Source organism: Protopterus annectens, chromosome 11.part0 (assembly GCF_019279795.1).
Source record: "Protopterus annectens isolate FY-2018-M chromosome 11.part0, PAN1.0, whole genome shotgun sequence".
In the NCBI taxonomy this organism is placed as follows: Eukaryota; Metazoa; Chordata; order Ceratodontiformes; family Protopteridae; genus Protopterus; species Protopterus annectens.
The window spans coordinates 269,987,285-270,011,104 of NC_056745.1; the positions used below are offsets into that span (position 1 = coordinate 269,987,285).

Below are 23,820 nucleotides of genomic sequence, written 5' to 3' on the forward strand. Positions count from 1 at the left end.
TCTGGAAGAAGGCCTTTATTATTCCTCTCCATAAAGGTGGCAATAATAATGACATCCCAAACTTTCGCCCTATCGCCATCCTATCCCCTATTTCTAAGCTACTTGAAAAGTGTGTACACCAACAAGTCTTACCCTACCTCATCAATAATCAGCTTCTTACCCCCACACAACATGGCTTTAGACCAGGTCATAGTACCTCCACTGCCCTCCTCTCCTTCCTAGAAACAATCAACAAAACCCACGACTCTGGCCACTTTGTATCCACTCTTTTCCTTGACCTCTCTAAGGCATTTGACACTATTTCCCACAACCTCCTTCTTACCAAACTCTCTAAACTTAACCTACCCTCTTCCGCTACCCAGTGGTTCTCAAGCTATCTCACAAACAGGCAACAAGCAAATAAATGGAAAAAAGCTACCTCAATATATCCACAGGCATCCCCCAAGGTTCCATTCTAGGACCCCTACTATTCAACATATTCATAAATGATTTCTTCCAAGCCATTCCTAGCTCCAGTCTCATCCAATATGCCAATGATTCTACTATAATCTGTTCCTCCCCTTCCATCGCAACTCTTAACAATCTAACACAAGCCACCTTCTCTTCCACTGAACAGTGGATGCTCGACAACCATCTAGCCCTTAATGCAACCAAAACAAAATGTATGTTATTCAATACATCCAAAACCTCTTCCCTAGACAAACAATCCTTCATAATTACCAGCAATAACAATTCCCCCCTAGAACTAGTCTCTGACACAAAATTACTAGGAATTATCATTGACAATCAACTAAAATTTGATAAGCATCTACAAGCAAAAATAAAAAAAAACCCCATAAAAAATTAGGTATGCTTTACCACCACAGTCACTTTATCTCTCCCACCACCAGGATTACATTAGCTAATACATACCTCATCCCATCCCTTTTATATGGTGCATCTATCCTAACCAGCCTACAATCTTCCCTCAAACCAAAACTCTCATCTTGTTATAACAAAATATCCAAATTTTCAGCAGGTCATAGAGCCTCTTCTCACCACTGTAATTCCCTTCACCAACTAAGTTGGCTAGAATTACCAAACTTCCTCACATATACCCAGCTCATCTAGGCACACAAACTCATTCATAACCCATCTCTTTGCCCCTCCCAAGCAAATACCTTTGAAATGCATAACCCAGGTAGACTCCTAAGATCCAATTCCCAAAACCTAATTAAATTGCATAAACCAACACATTCTGCTCGAAATCAGTTGATGTCCTTCTCTCTTACATGCCTCTGGAACTCTCTCCCATCTGCACCACCAGCAGTCTCTCCTTGTTTAAAACCTCACTGCACTCGCGCCTTACTTCACAATGGAAATGCTCTTGCTCTAATCCAATCTAATTCTACCATACTTTCTTCCTAACTTTCCAAACTTTGTTGCCTGTCACTACCTCCTAAAGTTTTACATCCCTTGGACATATTCAACCAATGACTAAAAAATTACCTCATTGTAATTCCCTAATAAAAAAAAAAAACACTACTACTTACTGAATTAACCTGATGTAATTTTCCTAATGAAAATCTTTTTTTTATTTCTGTATTATGTAACATCTATTTGAATTGTGCAATATGGGCTTGTACTATACAAAATATGTATTTAACATTTAACTGAAATGTATATTATAGATTTGTGCTCTTTCTGTACTATGCATTGGTATTTCTACGGAGCTTTCCTCCCCAGGACTCCATTGAAAATGGGGTCCTTGTAGCCCAATGGACTATCCTGGAAAACAAACTGCAAATAAAATAAATAAAATAAGGGAAGAGGAGAGTGTGAGTTTGGTGGATATACGTGAGGAATTGGATGGAGGAAGTGTAGAGAGGGGATGATATGAGAGTTGGAGAGATGGAGTGGCAGAGTCTGTGTTTGAATTTCAGGTTATGGGAGGAGGTATGTTGTGATAATGAGAGCGGTCAGGGATTCAGAGGACTGTTAAGAATGGGGTAGAAATAAGAAAAGAAATGTGCATAGTGAGTACGTATATGTAAGAAATAAAAGATCCTTGTATGAGGAGATAAGAGGAATGAGGTAGAAATAAGAAAAGAAATGTGCATAGCGAGTACGTATATGTAAGGAATAAAAGATCCTTGTATGAGGAGATAAGAGAGATGTCAGGAGTGAAAGCATTTGGGAGATATACTGGAAATGCTAGAATTTAAGAAGGGAAATGAGGAGGATGCCAGTAAAGACTGGAGTAGAGAGTTGAAGACTGGATCGTGGCAATAAGCTCCAAACAAAAAAGGGGGAAATGAGAGAGGGCAGAGCGTGAGTTGCTGGGGATAGAAATTTTGAATACTGTAATGTCTGATTATAGAAAACATTCTACAGCATCAACACCAATCTCTGACTCTCTGATTTCTCTAGTTGTCTAAGGAGAATAAAGTTATGTATTACCTTACAGTAGACATAAGAGTGTGTCTATATTAGTATCCTCAAGAGTGGAGGCAACAGAGTAAAGTGATTGGGGGAAATTAAAGAAGTAAAGGAAAAGTTTTGTTTATGTACAGTACAGCCTAAGAGGAGGGTAGACAAATGTTTTTTTCCCACCTGTGGGTTAATTGTAACAATCAGCTTTCTGTGGCAGGACATGTAAGCCATAAATACATCAAATAAGAGTCAGAAGGTTGGCAGTTACCAGGCTCAGCATGTATATTCAATCAGAATGTGTATGTGCATGTAACTGGCCAGGCAATCTCAGCACTGGCTAATCTCAACAAGAATGTTGCAAATGTAAGTAAAAATTCTTGTTTCAGCCAATGGCTGCAAACTATAGTTATATAAACCTCATAAGGTTGCTGTACCTCTGTCCTTTTCCACTCTCATTGGTTTGTTTTTGTGTGTCACATACAAGGGAGAGTGACTGTTACTCCATTTCTCACCTACTTCAACAGCTTAATTATAGAGGAAGTTGTACTTGATCTAGAAAGTCTAGGTTTGAGTTCTAGAAGTGCACACTTCTTTATTGTTGAGCTCCGGGCTTTGATTGGGGCCTTTACCTTCTAAAGCTTCTACTTGATATTGCAATTTATTCTAGCCTTAGTTCAGGGACACTGATACACCCTTCATTTATACTCTTTGTCCAGTTACTTAATACATTTTGCTAAGGGAGGGAAGGTAGCCCTGCTCTTAGTTCTACATATGTTTCATTGAGAAACAGGGCTATTGGTGAAAAGACGGTCTGGGAACCAATGCATCTTACCCTGTAAAAGATACAAATTATTAAAATATGAGAAAATTCACACCAAATTCATTCCCTGGTTTAACTAAGATAATAACCATTAAACTTGTGTTTAAAACTCAAAAAATTAAATAATGTTTATTAATTTAAATGTTTTTATTATATTGTTAACTGAGTGTTAGCAATGTATATACTACTAATGGTTGTTTTTAATAATTGACAGTGTATGTGTTTTTGAAGAGTTGGTCACTTGTTTAAATAAGTCCCAACTACCACTTATTTTAATAAAAGTGTGTGTGTGTGTGTGTGTGTGTGTGTGTGTGCGTGCGTGCGTGTGTGTGTGTGTGTGTGTGTGTGTGCGTGCGTGCGTGTGTATGTGTGTGCGTGTGTGCGTGCGTGCGTGTGTGTGTGTGTGTGTGTGTGTGTGCGTGCGTGTGTGTGTGTGTGTGTGTGTGTGTGTGTGTGTGTGTGTGTGTGTGTGTGTGCGTGTGTGCGTGTGTGTGTGTGTGTGTGTGTGTGTGTGTGCGTGCGTGTGTGCGTGCGTGTGTGTGTGTGTGTGTGTGTGTGTCTACTGTAACATAGTATGATCCCACTACCAGGTGATGTCTAGTAGGTAGTGCCTTAAAATCAATGCTTGCATGCTCGTTAGGCAAGTAAACTTTTTAGGGTAGTTTGAGCATGGAAGGTACTGGCCATTTAAGATTACACCTGTCAGAGACAGTTAAGACAGCGCAACTGCCTATATAAGTTGCTTCTATGTGAATAGATGCAGAGTTTGTTAGGTGCAGGAAACACAAGCAGAATGCCCTGAAAGTGCTCTGTAAGAGTTTAAAAGGAGTTAGAGAGTGAGAGCATGCCTTGGACGAGGCAGGCATGCTATTGGAAAAGTAGGAGCTGGGAGCCACATTTTCAGTCCAAGTGATAAGCAGACATAGTGGCATAATGGTCAAGGTCCTCACTTCACAGACAGAAGGTCAGGGGTTCTATCCTGATCTCTAGTCACTGTGTGTGAACAGATAAGACAGACAGTCACAAGATTCCATACAAGAGTGGTCAGCATGCAACTCAGATAAACTTCTTACATGTAAGGAAAGAACATTGGGTTAAACTTACAGATTGCAAAGCCAACCCCATGAAATGATTGCCCCCCCCCCATCATAAACAACTGGTGGACACAATCAGCTACGTGCAATGGTCAACGAAATCTCTAAGATCAACTGAAACAAGACTGAAAACCTGGAAACTGACTGGAGTGAAATCACAGGGGATAAAGGAAATTCTCAGAGCTCTACTAGGGTAGAAAGAAGAGGAGAAGAGATAGCTGGTGGTGAAGAATAGCAGCATCTCAAAACAGCATGTATGAAGACCATACAACAGATATCAGCAGATTATGGCAGTTTATTCACATCTGCAGGAAGTGGAAGATGATTAGTAAAAGAAGATTTGGAAAAGAAAGGAGGCAAGAGAAAACAAGGATGTCTAGTCAAGAGAATGATGGATTGGATGAGAGAAGATTTGCAACAGTCAATCATGACTGTTGAAAATGGTAGAAGAGTGCCTCTGACTAAGGAGACATAGAGACAGTTCAGGTGACACCCAGATCCTAGGTAAAAAATTGGGAAAAGGGGGTTGTTGATGATGATGATGGTGGTGGTGAAGAAGGAGAGTAGCAGTCTACTCTTAAATCTGAATGTTTAACTCTGGTAGTTACAGTCAAGAACCAAAGCTGTCTATAAAAGTATTTTTCTTCATACAAGCTTCAGTGGAAGGGGCCAGTTTGTTTTAACTTCTGCTTTCATTGGCATCCCAACTACTACAGTGATAGCAGACTTTGTTTTGAACTAAGTCAGCACTTGAGATTCTCTACCTAAGTGACAGTGCTGACCCAAGATCTATTAATAGGGTTATTCTGACATTGTATTCAACAACTGTCTTTCTGCACACTAAGATGATCATTAAAGAGATTGACATTATTTTCTTCTCAATAAATTTATTTTTATAGTCTGTTGTGAGAAGACATGACAGAAAATAGGTACGCTTTTGCCCTTTTGTTAATTGTTACAACTGGCTGGAGCAAGATTAGCGGGTAAAACCTTGACTACGAAAGTAAATCAGAGACAGACAGAGAGAAGGTGAACTTTTTAAAATCTCTTTATGTTGCTATTAAAAGGAGTTTTTTTCATTTGTGATTATATCAGCAATTGTATAGACAGCCCTGTCACTTGCTTACCTTAATCCCAAGAGAATTAATTGGTTGGTAAACAATTCTGTTACGACAGAGAAAGACAGAACACACAGGTCATTTTATTCATCTGAACTTATCAGAAGATAAATGAAAGACTAGCATTGTTTTTTTTTTCCTCCTACCACCACAAATGATGAAAAGATGTGTGTGTTATGAACTTTATTTGATGTAGTCAGCTTGTAAAAGTGAAGCAATTTGTAAATAACTATTTATGCAAGAAATAAAAAGAGAGTAGTGTCAGCATTACCCACAACTACTCTCTGCAATAAGATTGTACTCCACCTTTGATTCTGCAAGACCAGTCTTGAATGTAGACAGATTCAAAACATCACTGACCAATATAATTAAGTGCTGGGTTTGCCAAGCCAGCCCCTAGAACACTGATGAGTTTGTGACCCTAGTAGAAAGGGTTTTAAGTTATGAAAGCACAATCAGCATAATCAAAGAAGTCCCTACTAAATTAGGTGATAAAAACAATATTAAGGGAACGATACAATGACCCCTATATTTTGGTTTAAGTGTGAGAAATAAGGCCACATAGCTACATTTCATTAGCAGGGTAGTCAGGTAATGCCCATCCAGGCTACCGGAGATAAAGAAGTGAGAGGCTATGGAGTGTGATTTTGCTCTTTGAGGTAAGTGAGAAAAGCTTTCTGATATTGTGTTATTGCTAAATTAATCAAATGTACAGTAACAGTTGATGACTGAGAGTTGTAAGGACTTTTGGACTTCAGTAGCATGATTACCCTGGTGAAGAAGCCAATATCTTTGTAAGAAGAAAACCTAATCCCTAAAAGACATAACTGGTATTTGTGATGAGCAAAGGACCTAGCTAATTACCCAGTTAGAGATACAGACCCCATTTGGGACTGTGTCCCATACAGTAGAGATAGTCAATTGTCTCAACCATTATGTCATAATAGAAAAGATTGCTCCTTGCTTCAAGGAGCTATGGAGTGAGTGCTAGGGAAAGCTACCCAACAACAGGAGCAGCTTATCTACAGAAGAGAAAAACTTGCCACTCCATAGAAAATGGAGATGTGACAGGGTACAACTCTTTGTTACCAAGGAAAAGACCAGCAATTCCACAATTTGGGTTCATAAACTTAAAAGAGAGAGAGAGTAGGAAGAAGACAGACAAGAAAAATTGAATAATTTCTCAAATGTCAGTGATGTGTAGAGGAAACACAGGAAACAAAAGAGGATATAGTAGGTGAACCCTTGGTCAGAAAGCAGATAAAATACTCTAGGGAGAGGATAAAGAATGGAGATGAAAGATACAGAGGAAGACAGGACTGAACTGTCCTAGCTTGAGAAGATGGCAGACCTTCTACATCCTACAAGGGTAAACAAGTCTTTTGGGCATTCCAGATAGTCAAGTAAATTTTACAAAAGGTGTTAGATTTTGTTGTTTTACTAAAGATAGTTTCAGCAAATGTCTAATGATGAAAAATATGAGAATTGGAACTGTTTTTATCTTCAAAATTAACAAGAACTTAAGTGAACTACGAGCCAGGCCACTTGTCTCTTTGTGGAATTCTATTTTACACAAAAAAAAAAGGTTTGTTTCTACATAATTTGTTGATTTCTAATGAAAATGAATGATATTGTTTGGAATAAACAAATGTATTGGATAACCCTTGATATCAATAGTTTATATACCAATACCAAACATATCCATAGCTCTGATGTTACTTGGGTTGCCAACTTTTCATGTCAAGAATTCTGGACATGTATGTGAAAGTAAAATGCATGCAGAATAGAAGTGTGTGTTTAACCTCCACTCACAATATTACTGAGTGCAATCAAACATATTCTTGTGTTCCTCAATGTCAGTGACAGTGTCCTTTAATTCTGGACTCTCCAGAAAAATTCTGGATAGTTGGTAACCCTAGTTACATTGTTTCTTGTAAGATTGCCCTTTAACTAATTATGTTACTGAAATAATGATAATTTGTTTAAATAATAACTATTTTGTATTTAATGAAGAAATACAAAATATATGGGCACCTACTGTGGTATGCAGTATCCTCAAGACAGACAGCTTGTGTGCCATGGCAGAGATAGGCCACTAGACAGTGTAAAATATATCTCCAGGTGATTTGGTTGTATTGATTAATGTTGCCGAATGGGCATGGATATCTGCCTGTGATAAGTGGGTTGAAAGCCCCTCCTACAGTGACCTATGCCAGTGACCCATGCTAACATAGGAAGGGATGTATAAGCCCCTTCTGGCCAGTGTGTACTCACCATAAATCCAAGCAGCCTTGGGTTAATAAGCTACTGGCTAGCTGATGTCCAGTTGCCCAGTTGCCTAACTTGGGTTACCAGAGATAGCTCTGTTGAGTGAAACCAATCAACCTGACAAACATGAACTATGAATTGCTGCACGCAATGTATGTTCAGTGACAGGACAGAGCCTGAAAGTGGATGACATGATGGTAAGGAGGAGGCTGGGCAGCCTATGTATCCAGGAGAAAAGATGAAAGAGCAGTACAGTAAAGCCACTTGGCTTGGGCTCCAGAGTGTATTACTCAGGAGGAGAACAATCTAGAAATGGTATGGAAATTGCGGTGAGGGTAAGGCTTCAGAAGACAGTGAGGGATATCATCAGAATTACTGAAAGACTCATGCAATCAGACTAAAGTCTAGTGATAAAGCAATATTCATAATATCAACCTATGCACCACAGCAAGGTTTTTATAGTGAGGAAAGAGTGCATTCAGACAGCAGTTGCAGGACCTAATAGATAAAGCAAGAGAACATGAATTGGTAGTGATAACAGGTGGTCTGAATGCACATATCGGGAAAGACAGAACAGGATATGAGGACTGCCTGGATTCACATGGGTGGGGCAATGGGAGTTAAGAAGGACTAGACTTCTATCTGGCTAATGGCTTGATGGTAGCCAACACATAGCACATAAAAAGAGGCAGTAACAAAATTATATACAACAGTGGCCAACATGCAACTCAGGTAGCCTTTCTTCCTACTAAGGAAAGGGCACTGGGGTAGAATCAGCTATTGTAAAGTAATCTCCAGTAAAACAGTCAGCCCACAGCATAAACCACTGGTTGCTATAATAAGCTGCAACAGTTGTCAGTGAAGGCTCTAAAGTCAACAGAGACCAGGCTGAAGACCTGGAAGTTGACTGGAAAGAAAGTACAGCAGTTCTAGGAATTATGTAATGCTCCAGCATCTCAAGAAAAAGAGAAAATTAATAGAGTTGAAAAAGAATGTCAGCACCTCTAAACAGCATGTGTGAGGACTACAGAACAGATATATGGCTGATCCAGATATGGGAATAACGTACATAAGGAAAGCTGGTAGTAGAATGCAGAATTCCAAGAAGTCATCAAAAACAAGCAGTGCAGGAAAAAGTGGGAGATAGAAAGACAGACCAGACTAGGAAGGTATACTGTTTGATTAACAAAGAAGCCAATAGAGGAGTTGCAATAACAAAGAACAAGGGATCAGAAGCACTCTACCAGCTTCTGAAAAGTGATGTAGTAGATGGAATAAAGAAACTATATCAGGTTGCAAGGCAAAGACAGAAAGATTAACAAGATGGGCACCCTTTATAAGGGATGCCAGCAACAACCTTCTCATCATTCCAGAGGACATCACAGGCAAATGGAAGGAATACTTCCAGCAGCTTCTGGATGAAGAAACCCCCAAAGAAGCTCTACTGCCTGAAACACAGCTTACAATGAAAGAAAAGGAAGACCCTAACATAGAAGAAGTAAGAACAGGACTAAGGAAAATGATGTCAGAGAAAGCAGCAGGCTCAGTTGAGGTCATAGCAAATATGATAAAGATGTTGGGTGAGACATGGGTGCTATGGCTCCTGAGGATACTCATAACAGTATGTTGAGAAAGCCATATCTCAGATGACTGGAAAATAAACACAATAGTACCAGTGTTCAAGAAAAAAGGGACATTCACAACTGTGGGCAGCACAGAGGTATCAAACTCTTGTCATATTGGATGAAAATTCTGTAGAGAGTGAATGATACATAGATGTGCAGAATACTAGAAAGTAAGATGGTAGATGAGCAGGTTGGACTGAGATCAGGATGCAGCATAGCTGACCCAATGTTTGCAGTGAGACAGATACTTGGGAAGAACTGGAAATAAAGAAAGCATCCAACTAGGCATTCCCAAAAAAATTGATTTGAGTAGCCCTACAGTCATTTGAAGTCCCAGAAGCATTGTCAGAATTAGTGTAAGCTATGTACAAGGACTCAATGACTCAAGAATGAACAGTGTTCAGTCTCACAGAGGAATTCCCACTAGGAGTGCATGTGTATCAGCATTCAGCTCTGAGACCACTGATATTCATATTGGTGATGGACTGCATTAGCAAGCAGGCCGGAGGGGAAAGATCAACAGAGTTACTGTATGCAAATGATGTCACATTAAGGCAAACTCTGAGCAAGAACTTCAGCAAAGGATAGAGGATGGAATGCAAACGTGTAGCCACATGGGATGAAACTGAGTACAGATAAGGCAGCTGTAATGCCAGCAAATGGAGGAAATCAGAAGAAGCCGAGAAATGAGATAGAAGGGGAAAAAAGTGCTACAGGTTAATAACTTCAAGTATCTGTGAGGGGTGGTTGAAGAGAAGGGAAGTCTGAATGAGGAGGTCAAACTAGAATTAGAGGAGCTGCAGCCAACTGGCCTAGAGTGTCAGGTGTAGTGTATGACAGAAGAATGCCAAAAACGCTGAAAGGTAAAGTGTACAAAACAGTGGTGTGACCAGTACTACTATAGGGTACAGAAACCTGGGCAGTAAAGGCAGAGCAGTTGAGGAAGCTAGAGGTGATGGAAATGAAGTGCCTGAGATGGGTAGTAGGAAGCACACTTTGGGAAAGATGAAGAAATGACAACATAAGAGCAGAAGTCAAGATAGCTCGAATTGCAGAAAAGGTCCAAACGAACAGATTACAGTGATTTGGGCACATGTGCAGAAACAAAGAAGACAATCTGGTGAAGAAAATTTGGGACACACAGGAAGAAGGCAAGAGGAAATGGAAGCATCCAGCAAAGAGATGGAAGAGAAAAGACCTGAGACAGTCAAGCATGAGTGTTGAAGAAGGTAGGAGAGTGACATTGAATAGGGAGAGATGGCAATAGTTGACATGGCACTCCAACCCCATGCAGAAAATGGGAAAAGGGGGACTGATGAGGAATGATCAGACTAATAGCAACAGGGGCTTTTTTCACCTATGTGCATGAATTTATTCACAGGAATATTTGAGTATGAATTAAAAGTAAGGTATTGTGTATTTTACATTTATTGACAATCTGATGTTTATTACTAAAGGGAGGCCAAAATGGGGTTGTTCCATTAATCTACTTAACATAATAGTTTTTTTTTTTCTTTTAGCTTTAATTGTAGAAGAGATTGATGGCAGGAAACTTATTGCAAGTTTACATAGAAAGGATAAAGCTAATATAGTTTTCTTTTAGGTACTAGTTGCCACCCCTATTTAGTTTCTTCATTCCCTTATTGAGAATTTCTATGGATTTGTAGAAATTGCAATGAGAAGAAATGTGTGCTTAGAAAAGCAAAAATACCTACTTACATATTTATAAACAGAGAGTATGATGAAAGGTCGATGATTAATTATTTTTATGAAGTAGCTATCACATTAAGAGATGATATTTTCGATAATGTCTGTTTTAAGATCAGAAATGATGATACTAAGAACAAGACCATTTTATATTTTGTTACTGAATATAACTCAGTGTCAGATAAGGGGGAAAGAATTAAATATTGTCAGCCCTTTTTGTAACTAGATCTTTTTTAAGAATAAGTTATATAAGCACTTCCTGTTTTTCTTACAAGAGGGGGAAGAGTATTACTGATTTATGATTCATAGTGATTTTGTGTTACCAAATGAAAACATTCCACTGGGAATTGAATGTAACAAGGAGACTTCTCCATGTGGAATGTGTTTTTTTTATTATTAACTGTTGATGTGATAACATAAATATATAACATTTTCGGCATACAGATTGTTATTCCTATAGACCCGAGGTTACGATTTAAGCTCTTAGTTATCCTTGTGAGTTGCAAATGAGAAACAGCTAGAACTTTTAATTTAAAATTACATGAATGTGTTATAGACATTTTGCAAAAAGTGGAGATTCCAATTGCAGATCATTTTTGTTTTAAAAGAATGGGGACCCAAGGTCTTACAAGCTACAGTTCTGGAACAGGTAAACATTTGTTTGGGGACGAATATTAAAGATGTGCTATTTTACAAAGAAATCTGTTTCATTTTGAAATTTCAAGCAGTATCAACCAAATGGCAGAAGACAGACTAATTGCACTTCATATAATTTTGATTGGATGTTTGATTTAATAATGTGTTATTTGTAATTTTTAACCAGGCTTATGTTATTTTTGTTTGGACTCTTCTTTGAGCTTTGTCAAGACAGAGGAATACGATAAATTGTTTACTCTGAGTTTGTTGGACTTCTTTCCATGTAATCCAACAGCCTTGGAGTTTGTTATGTTAGTTAAGCAGGTGTAAAGGTACAGATTCCTGCATTGTAGGTGTAAGGGGTTTTGCTACCCTACATAAACAACTTTTGGTGACACGATCATTTACTCTATTAGTTTTATTCAGTGGGCTTTGTTGAGAGTATAAAAAGTAATCTCACTGGAGTATATCTACAGCAGGATATATTTCAACAAACTGATGTATTACTGCATCATCTTAAACTGCAAAATTGTCCATAATTTTTAATTGATTTCTAATTGTGCCTCGGCATTTCTGCCTGTTGTGTTTTCATAATGGAACACCATGGGTTGATGTAAGACATTAAAATTAAATATTTCCCTTGAATCCCCTCATATGCAAGATAAAAGAAACCTATTCTGTCAACCAAGGAATTAGTATCAATATTTAAAGTGTTCCTGAGTTTTGAGCATGAGCCCTGATTATTTAAGGATGTGTCCTGATTCTTGCTGGACGAGGCTGAAAGCTATATTTGTGGGTAAAGAAGCATTTGAAAGCCAGTATACCTTTATTTAATATTGGATGCAAATTAAAATAATATGCTCTTAAAATTATATAGAGTTGCATTCATAAGGTCTAGTGCCATGTATCAGGCATTTCCACATATTGTATATATATAGCGTATATGTATAATAAGTTTCCAGTTGACAAAAAAACAAGCAAATTCAATGTTTGCATTGGAAAATTGGTATAGGTTAAATAAACCTAATGGTTTGCTAATTAATATTGTAATGCAACTCCCTGCCAGACATGGAGCCTCAGCACTAGATAAACCTTTTCATGATGGAACACTAACAAGTAAAAGTTGTTTTTTAAGCATACTGAAGGTAAGGCAGTTTGTACAAGTAAGAGATGTATGCAACCTTGTGTAACTCACATGCAAATCATTGATGCTACTGGATCCCTATTGTCTAGGAAACTTTTGGTAAGAAGGTCATAAGAATGGAAATAGTGAGATCAGTGTTGTGCCACAAGACCAGAACTAGACAACAAGTCCTGGATCAATAAGCACAAGCTAGACAGCTGTAAGCTACATCCAGACTACCGTGCATGACATTTTAAGGAGTAAAAGGCCCCACACTGGCCACATGAAGGATCACATCTCTGAAGATTAAGGTAAACACCATCTTGTGCATACTAGTCACATGGATGTTCTAAACGCCTACAAGGGATGGAGTAAAAGTGTTTCAGGATTGATCTTCACAATTCTGTATGTCTTATTATATATCATGCTTCTATACATCATGAAACAGCTTCTCACACTGTCATTCTAGTGCACCTTTAGAAAGTGCATGTTACTTGAATCCAAGTGATTTAGTAAGATGCACATCAAAGGGGGAGTGCATTAAATGTACTGTCAGTAAAGAGATCACAGATTACTGGGGTAAGGAAATTTGACTTTTTTGCTGGTATTCTGCAATCTCTGAGTTAATATAGTTTAATTAGTGGGGCTGGGTAGCTGATGTACTCCTTAATGTCAGGGGTGCAGGGGAGCTTTCCCTTCTCTGAAAACGATAGTTACATTTAGATTTTTCAATATTTTCGATAATTCTATCTTTTGATGTATTTTATTTTGAAAGATGGAATTGAAGCATAGTGAGATTTGATGGATTACCTGCAAACCCATGGAACATTTATTTTATGTATTTATTTTACATTTGTTGACCGGGCTAGTCCAACTGGATATATTTCATTTTCAGTAGAGGCCCGGGGAGAAAAGCTCCAATAGTAACACTCCAATATATCTCAAGCATAATTAAACAAAGAAAGGAAGTTAAAATACTAAAAAATAACTATGAATGAGAAGAGAAGAATAAAAAATACACTTAATTCTAATAAATATACAAGATAGGAATAGTCACTTTACATTATGTCATCTGAAGTAATGTACATCACATACTAGATTAAATTCATAAGTACATTTAATTTACTAGTGATTATAGCTTCTTTGTTTCTGCCAGGTCTTCTGTGTGTGTTTGCGTGTGTGCGTGCGTGCATGTGTGTGTGTGTGTGTGTGTGTTTGTCTGTGTGTGTGTGTGTGTGTGTGTGTGTGTGTGTGTGTGTGTGTGGTTGTGTGCATGTGAATCTGAAATACTGCACATACTGGGTTCATAAATCATCTGCATCAGACATCCAACAAAAGCACTACAGCATGTGGACACCTCTTTAGTGAGTAAAGGTACAGTATGCATGTTATAGACAAGCAAGTGACAGTGTGTACAGCACACACATACATGTGCATGTGGCATACCCTCCTCATTCATCTTCTTGTCCACACAAGTAATGCTGGTGCTCACTTTAACCACAAATGATGATTGCAATATACCCTACACAGACAGTACTAGCAGAGAGATACAACTTTCATCTGTATAAACATGACATTTTTTGGATTATATCTTTATGCACTTGAAGGCACGCCTCGTGTGCCTGCTACCTACCTTGGATGGTTAATTAATAATTAACTGGGTCTCATATTATCAATATTAAATAAATAATTCATGATTTAGTAATCAGGCAGACTGCTGAGAATTCGGTTAGCATCTTCCTGATTTGTTGAAGAAGTTGTGTGTACTGACTCTGAGGTTGAGTGAAAAAGTCAGTTGTCACTTTTTGTTGCTAAAACAAATTATTGTTCACTTCGAGATTGTGCAGCCTCAGGTTTAGTATATTTAGAGACTGTCTTATGGAATATAAGACTCCCATGTGTGAGTGCAGACCCCCTTCAAACTCTTTTCCAGTCTGTAGTAATGTTGGCTCTTTTAAAGGTGAGGACATATATAGACTGTGTTGTTGATTCGCTGACTAGTAAATAATATTGTTGTGAATCATAAAGTTGGACAAAATGAGAAACAATGATTGGTTGTATGTCTTAACCTCAGAATGCATCCACAATGCCTGTTTCAGGGCTAGAAATTCCACAATAAAAATGCACTGCAGGGTAATCCCAACACCCAGGCATGGTGCCATGCATGATCATGTAGTGGCATCCTGGGAAATGCCTTCCCACATAGACACATTCCGCATGACTCTGTATTAGACAAGCGCATGCATAAAGTTATCATTTCTCTGTACACAAGTTATTATCCCTCTGTATGCATTTCTGATTAGGCTAGTTATAGAATGCAGTTCCCTCTTTGCATGAAGTAATCCACACAGATCAGGCAACTTGAAAGGTCCCAGAGGTGTGTAGCAAAGGAGATTAATGGCATAAAGATCCTGGATCCTAGTACGGTATCACCCTTCTACTGAACTCTGCAATACGCCACATGTAAAATAAACTTCAAGGAACGCTTGCATGCATATCGGACAGTCTGAACTACCTGTGTTATGCACCCCTCCGTGGCATGACATTTGTAGCACATGTCATAAAACACACCTTATTACCTGATTAATCAATGACATGTTTACGTTTCATGTATGAAAGCATAATGTGTTTTACATAGCTATCTTAACTCTGACCTGGATAAATTAGTCCTAGTTCTCCAATGATTAATGGGTTTTCTCACTTTCAGTACTAACATTTACATTTTGTGTCATCAAGAACTCCATCACGAGTACTATAAGCCGCATTACACTTATTGACATATATCAACCTATGAAGTGAAGAAATAGTATCTTGTTGTTTTGAATACTGGAACTTATTGATACGCTGAATTCCATAAGGAATGCTCATGTAAATGTGGAATCTTGCGCAGCATACTTAGTATTACAATATCCTCAAGGACTGTCAGGATTTAGCTGCTTATGGTTCTATGTCTGTCTGTAGAATTGCCTATTATATACATTTTTATATACAGTATTGCCTAAAATTATACCCATTATTCACAATTATGTGATGTGCCCATGAGACGTAATTTATCATGCCAGTAGCTCCTTCTTGTACATCTCTGATTTAATCTTTACATCTTCATTGCTTATCTACATCTGAGCATGTTACTTTATACCAATCTACTTTGATATTGCAGGCATTCACACATACATTATGCAACAGTGTATGGTATTAATCCCTCCCATTTACATATGTGGGCACGCTCAAACACACACACACACACACACACACACACACACACACACACACACAGGCATCAGTTAAAATTATTCATTGCATTAGCAAGCAAATATAATAATAATACATTCTCTGAAGGGTTAAGGCTTCCTTATCAACCTTTGCTCTGACTGTGGTGTCTTTCAAATAAGTTTCCCAAAGTCACTGACTAATCTCATGTATTCCACAAAGATACTGAAAAATACTGGAACCAAAACTGGGCTCTTGAGTCTGAGGAATGAAAAGACCCTCTCTCAAGAAAATTCTCTACTCCCTGCAAGGCAGCCCAGTTTTCAACCAACCAAGCAGTATATTATTTCCCTATCCCCATCTAAGTCTCCTTCTAAACCAGTTTTCTCTGCTGCAACTGTTTACATGCCTTACTGAAGGTCATTTAAATAACATCCAGCAAGTAATGATGTTTCTGGTCTAGTGGTTGCTGCCATCAAGTTGTACAGATGAATAGAATCATCTAGAAAAGCCTATCTTTGGTAGGCCATTCTGGCATGGGCTCCATGTCCAGTTTATGCCATGCTGCTCATACTGGAATCACATAGGCTAACTTTTAATCATTAAGGGGCCAGCCTGTCACCCTAAAACCCCATGCAGTACACCTCAACAAGAACCGATATACCGTGCTTAGCCTGCAAACACTGGAACTCAAGCATGATTTTCAAAGTGCTTCATACCCAGGAGCTCCCTAATTCATTTTCTAAACTGAGATGGGGAAGTGTGTTTTGATAAATTTTGAATTAAAAACTAAATGGGACACATTCAAAAGACTAGTTTTCAAACTGTCTCCATCTCTGACATTCCTCATTTTCATTAACCATCTTGAGAGTATGCATTTTTCTTTTCCCAATTGAGCATAACTGCATCTTCTACCAGGTGAGCTCAGGTACAATTTAAAAAAAATGCTTTGTCAAAATCGCACATGGTATCTAGCAAGCCTGGGAATCAAATCAAAGGGGTTTCTCATCTTAACCATTTGGCAACAGTGTCAGCCAAGCCCTCAACTACATTCCCCAAAATAAAGCCACTTAAAATGGTCTTTTAACAGTACCTGGGGCCCACAATGCCTAATTGATCAGGTAGTAGACAGGTGTTCCTTTAAATTTGTACACCTGAGTTTATAGGGCTTGTATAAGCTTTGTTGTTTCTGTTGCTAGATCAAGTGTGCTATCTTACCAATGTTAATGTAAGTTTATGTTAGCAACTGCTATGCAGAAAGGACACACCACTTTGTAAATTTCCATATTCCAGTGTAATATATCTTCATAAACAATACTCTCAATGTCTAAGTGCAAGAAATCTGAACAAGGCCAAAAATAATGGGGGTGGGGGCAAAACCACAAAATCAAGGATAATTTTAAATATTGCTTTTAAAAACTTAGAAAGTTCCTAGAATAAGAAGTTCTGCATTACAATGCATTTTGAAGGATGTGAAGCCTGTTTAATGACTGCAGTCTTCACTGGTGGAGAAAAACACACATTTTATGAACAACAGAACAGAAATATAAGGCAAATATTTAGACAGTAGCGAGGTATGAAAGAAAGTTAGAAAGAGGAACCATGCAGATTTGCAGATCAGTTATCCAAAAGGAAAAAGTATCCCCAACTTGGTGTTCTTAATCTATTAAAGTCTATACTGACGTTAAATGTAAGTTTTAGAAATACCGAAATGATTTGGATACCAACCAGCAAACGTTGATTAGGCAACACAGGAAGGAGTCTTAGCTATCTTATATGTTGACACTATAGTCTCTTTAAAAAGTGTACAGCAAATACTAGTTGCTGATTTACGGACTTGGTCTAACACTAAAGTGAATGCTCTTGTCACTTCGAAAGAATGGTTCCCCAAGCCATGTAAGAAATGAGCTGTGTTGCTAAGCGATCAGAGCAGATGCAATGACATACCCCCCCCCCCCATCATGCTCCCCATCTCCAGAAAAATTGTGTACTTTTGCCTATTTAAGGGTATTTGCTTACATCTTGGCAAACAGCAGCTTAACTCCAACTTTACCTTTTAGTAAGTGTAGATAAAATCTCCCATCCCAAAATGAGCTGGCTACCTATCCGTAAGGGGAAATAGACCCATTGGGTCTAAAGGAACAACATCATGATGTTATAATCACAGCCATGCAATATTTAGGTTCATAGATTAGTACTAGGCTAGCCCTTTAGGGCCATTTTAAGCCTAGTCAATTAATTATCATATGTCAAAATCAAACCCTGCACCTTGTGTTCATAAGGTAAACACCTTAAACATTATACCAATTTGATTCTAATATGTGAGAAATCAGCAAAGAGTTACACACCCGTGAAGTGGTATTTTGAAGCATTATTTAACACAATACTTGCTCTGCTAAAAGTGTGTGTGTGTGTGTGTGTGTGTGTGTGTGTGTGTGTGTGTGTGTGTGTGTGTGTTTAATTCTTTACTACAGAGTGGAGAACTTAAACATCAAAGGAACGTGGTCCACTTCTGTATTTACCAAAATATACGGCAGTCATTAAACCGGCAGTAGTACTTTCTAAGAATAAAATGAGTGCTTTCCTATTATACTTTTCATCCATAAAACACCGTTCTAACCCACAAACTGGGCTCAACCCACAACGAGCATCTCATACTGCCGCACTGTGGGTAATTAATGGTAGGACCTACTTTTCTCAGCCATACAGTGCCTCTATTTTGACTCCAAAAGAAACATTAAGTCCCTGGCCATTGTTAAGGGGCTTTGTAAGCTGCATTTAAGGTCTGGGTTTCCGCTTGACTGGGCACACGCAAATGGAATTTGCAAGCAATTCTGCTGGACAGCAAGTAAAAGTTGCAGGCAAAACATGAGACTGATATTCTCGTCACGTCCTTGCTAACTGACAACAAGCAGGCCAGCCAAAACCACATGAATTTATTTTTAAATCTTGGTAATTGGGTATTTTTATACGCAGATCACGCGTTTTACACAAAAATGCATTATACTGGAGTAATTATTCTACCACTCCTCACCAAAAAGTCCCTTACCACAGCTTAATTAATCGACCTAACTAAATTAATTGGAAACTCGGTTAATTTAAAAGCAGAAGTTTTATAGAGAAATGAGTTCTTGAAATGCTAAATTACTAAGCGAGAACTTAACGTAGTCCATAATTTACTTTCCTCGTCGAACTATATACAAGAAATTCGATAGAAATGTCAATGTTTTGGTTATATCAGATACATACAACAGAAGCAAACAGAAATGTGGCCAGAAATGTATATTTTATACTCAGACCATATGCTGCTGTGCCCCCCAACACATACACCACCACCTACCTGTCGTTAAAAAAATATTTTCAACTCTCAAAATGTTGCCCAATGCACTTTAAAAAAGGCATTCATTTTCAACTGGTTCCACTTAATTACCATAAAAATGCTATTTAGATGTGCATTCCTCTCAAGAAAGCATGCCCAGTATGGCATTGTACAGTAGGCAACAGTTTACAGACAGTTTTAAACATATTCCGCTGTTTGGATTTTACTTTCTGAGAATCCTCAGAAAAAAAAAATGTACCCGCGGTGGGTATGCCTATCTACACCCTAGGAAGCAAAGTGTTAATATTAATACTGGCAGTTATGCCATCGTCCCTAATACAAGCAGTGATAAACTAGAACCAAGTTACTTTGTAGAGTCATACTTATTACATAGTCAGTCACTGAGCTCATCTGTGCATCAAATTCAGACTCCAAAAGAAGTGGGAAATTGATTTTAGAATGTTTTATTACGAAACTAAAGTGTAGAAAAACATAGTTATACATGACTTTGTCAGTTTGTAATAAAATAGTAAGAAACCCAAGGCAGTTGTTTCATTTTAAATTAAAAAAGGCAGCAATGAACAAAGGATCATCAGCCTGCTTTTGGACAATAGCTGCATAAACTTTTGTTCATTCTGAACAGCGTTCAGTAATATTAATACATTAACAAAAGTTCCAATGATATAAGACACGTCGGTGCTAAAGTACATCTTTTGAAAATTCCAGCCACCCACATTCATTCTCTCCATGCACACACATATTTAAGGAGTGCCTTTTTACACAAAACACTTAATAAAAATGGCAGTTGCGAAGCAATATAGACTACAAGTCTAAATATGCAGAGGTAATAAGCATTACTTAATAAAGTATCAAGATATACACATAGTAAAACATCTGTACAAATCTCTATAAATCTTTTGTCTCTCTTATATACAAAAATATCTTAATATATACCAAACTGGTTAGGTTTAATACAAATAGATTATTCTTATAATAAAAAATCCACAATATTGGAAGCATTATATCATAAAACATAACTGTATTCAAGAAGGGATATTCTATAAAGTTCATTGATTCAGCATAGTATAGCTTGGAAGCAGAGAACTGTTCAGTCAAGTAGATGAGAAACTGATGAAAATAATCCAACACGTTGACTTCTCTATGTTCATCTGTCAGGTGTCTGCTAGCTAACACAAGGTGTTTGAAGCTGATGGATTGGTGTCACGTCACCCAACGCACTGTCTCTGTTGGAAAAGCACCTGTTGGTGAAGACTTGTCTATAGCCTTCCAGGCAGAGTTTCTTTATCAGAGCAGCAGCATATCACTTATTCACAGAACAGTTGTGATTATCTAGTCCTGCTGCATTTAAGACTGGCCCAAGTGCAAGCGGCGGGTCCAGTGTTCTCCATGGGAGAAAGGCTGTGCAGGCAGCGATAAGGTTCCTGTTGTGCTTCACACAATGGCTCCTGGGAGTATATACGCCAGTAGAATAAAAAAATCCCTAAAATGCAATAGAAAAAGAAGCATATGGTTAACACCTTGCTATAGGATGATGTCCCCCACCCCAAAAAGTAATATAAATAAATAAGTAAAAGTATTATATTGCACTTGCAGTGAAGTTGTTGACATAAATTATAGGCAATTATTAAATTGGTTCAATACTGATAGCAACCGCGAAAACACGTACTCTCCAAATAGTTTTTATCCTTTATACTTCTAAAAAAAACTTTCCCGAATATGGCTATACAACCAAAATTAACATTAAACGAATGAGTTGGAGTATATATATATATATATATATATATATATATATATATATATATATATATATATATATATATATGAGAATACATAATGTTTGGATCCACTACTTTAGTAAATGCTTCCTCTTCAGTATTTACACACACAAGACACGTCCTCAATGCCAAGGCTGTGGATACCGGAGTAAGTCTAGAGTACAGTTGCATGCATTAGAATCTCTACAAGTGCAGAAACATTACAAGGTACATATATTAAACATCTTGACTCATTTCTACACACCTGTTACTCAGAACCAGTTCGTGAAATCCAGCAGCTCCTGCTCCTCTGGGCTCAGGGGGTCATATGATCCTTCATCTGAAGAGTAGGATGAGACGGGTGAACCGGCCATAGAGTTCATATCATTAGAGTAGCCACCACTAGGTGAAAGCATCCCTGCTTGGAAAGCTGCGCTAACAGCATCGTGTTCGTCCAGCAGCTGTTGGAGAGCTCTAATGTACTCCACAGCTGAGCGGAGTGTCTCCACTTTGCTCATTTTTTTGTTAGCTGCACCATTGGGGACATGCTCGCGTAGGGTTGCAAACCCCAAATTTACCAGCTTCACTCGATTCCTCTCTCGTTCATTCCTGCGTGCTACAGCTGCAGGTTGCTGCTGAGGTAAGCTATAGCCGAAACCATTAAAGTTGAGACGTCTCTTGCAACGAAGTAATTCTGGCGACGTTGATCGCTGCCTCTTCAGTGGTTTGGACGAGGACTTGCTGGGTGACTGTCGTTCTGTTGGACTGAGTTGCACCTGTGCCCCTGTGGTAAAGTAACAGGCAGGTTGCAGGAAATGCTGCTGTCCGCCTCCGTTCTCCAGTTTGGCAGTGCTGATGTTGTCCATTGGCAGTCAGGGCAGTGATACAAGGAGGGAGGGAGAAATGGCTGAAGACTTTAGAGTGTTAGAGACGGATGGTTGTGTTGGCCCGCCTAGGTGTCTCGTGGCGCTCGCGTGTTTAGAGACTGTTAGTAAGACTGGGCGACTGCTTTGGCTCACAGGGCGCCTAGCACGCTTCAGGTTGCAGTTGAGTGCTGCTGCACTGCGAGGACGGCTGTCTTTTGAATGGCGCGGGGCCCCTCCCCCTCGCAATGCTCACAATCGGCTCGCCTTGTTGTTGCAATGCGTGCGCCGGGCGCGTGCCACTCCAGTCCTGAATAAACAACGGCAGCAGCAGTAAGTATCCTAGAACCAGCACCAGTACTGGAAAAAGGCGGAGTGCAGAGCTGAGTTGAAAAGCCTTAACAATTTACATGTTTTAATTCCAGTTAAGAGAACTATGCCTCAAGGTCCGACAGTGAAAAACAAAAGTGCATGGGACATAGTTTCATACATACACACAATATGCATGCATGTAAATACAGATGGACGCAAAGACAGGAGTTCACTAATGGTCTTTTTGTAAAGCCATAATTAAATTATGACTTATTTGAAAATACATGTCGATTCGCAGTGCACAGTCTGGAAGTGCAAGTCCTGAGCAAAACTATAAAGGGCTATACCCCCCAACTCCAACTTAGTTCCTTCAGCTCATTCAGTGACACCATCACCTTACTCTCTTCAGCTCAATCAATGATCTCAAACAGTGAAATTATGTACATGTGGTGCGTGTATTGTGGAAATTAGTCGCCCGTTATTTTAGGCTTAATGTGAATGCATACTAAACTAAGTGATATTCTGTCTAAAGGTTTTTTTTTTGGGGGGGGGGTGCTGTTTGGCAAACATACATAGTTTCTGTGTAAATAGCTATAGTTCATTATTTCCTTAGCATCTGGACTGGAAGCCTGAGTAGAATTTGAAAGCAAATAGTGTGGGTGAGGGGATTCTTAGACCCTTGCACTAAGTGTTGTGCGCAGGATTATTAGGCATCTGAACCAGCCTAGACTCGGTACATCGGGCTTCACAAATGTGTGCAGTTGTCATGGAATATCAATCAGTATTTCTACACAAGGGTCCGTAATAGCAAATGTTACAGTTGCCACCCTCTTGAAATGTGAAGTTGTTGAAGGGACGAGGGAAAGTGCCTTCCTTGCATAAAACAAGGATTGCTTTAAATTCTGGCGTACAAAATATTGGACCCCTGAATGTGGTGTAGTTTCAAAAGCTAAGTGGAAAGACCACCTGTTTTTGCAATATCAGCTCAAGCAGGTGATGAAGGCACAGCTTGAATAGACATTGCTGTACATTGCCTGTGAATGAGGTACGGGAGTGGAGAATGCTATTGTGCTACTTGAAATTCCCAATACTCAGGAAACAGGACATTTATTGCAAGTTGAATATATTCCCAGTATGAATCTCAAATAATCATAAGTAAATCATATATAAAAAAAACTGACGGGGAGAAAGACAATGACAGTAAGATAGAATGAGTTTGCATGCGGTCGCTTTTTAGTTGTAAACAGCTTAAAAAGTCAGATATCAAAGGAATGTTAGCAAGCAAATTATTTGTTAACCCATCGGTGTATTTGCTGCAGTATATCTATCTATCTATCTATCTATCTATCTATCTATATATATTATCCTAAATATACCATACCATATTGAACGTCAGCATTTCTTGGCTTTCACGGAATGTAAAAAGTTCCTAGTTAGTCCATGGTGCTGAAATAACTTCAGACAGTTTAAAGACCAGCCCTTAATGGTAATTAGCATTTTGTGTGCTCCCGGTAGCAGTGTGTCAGTTGCATATTTAA

General features: G+C 38.6%; 1 protein-coding gene across 1 annotated transcript; it reads right to left on the reverse strand.

Annotated features, from left to right (window-relative positions):
* Positions 1 to 19,826: 19,826 nt before the first annotated feature.
* On the reverse strand, positions 19,827 to 22,170 carry ASCL1 (achaete-scute family bHLH transcription factor 1). The gene is made up of 2 exons (XM_044087737.1): positions 21,373 to 22,170; positions 19,827 to 20,833 (listed from the first exon to the last, which is right to left on the reverse strand). The coding sequence occupies exon 1, from the start codon at positions 21,971 to 21,973 to the stop codon at positions 21,380 to 21,382; it is 594 nt and encodes a 197-aa protein (XP_043943672.1). The 5' UTR covers positions 21,974 to 22,170; the 3' UTR covers positions 19,827 to 20,833; positions 21,373 to 21,379.
* Positions 22,171 to 23,820: the final 1,650 nt, after the last annotated feature.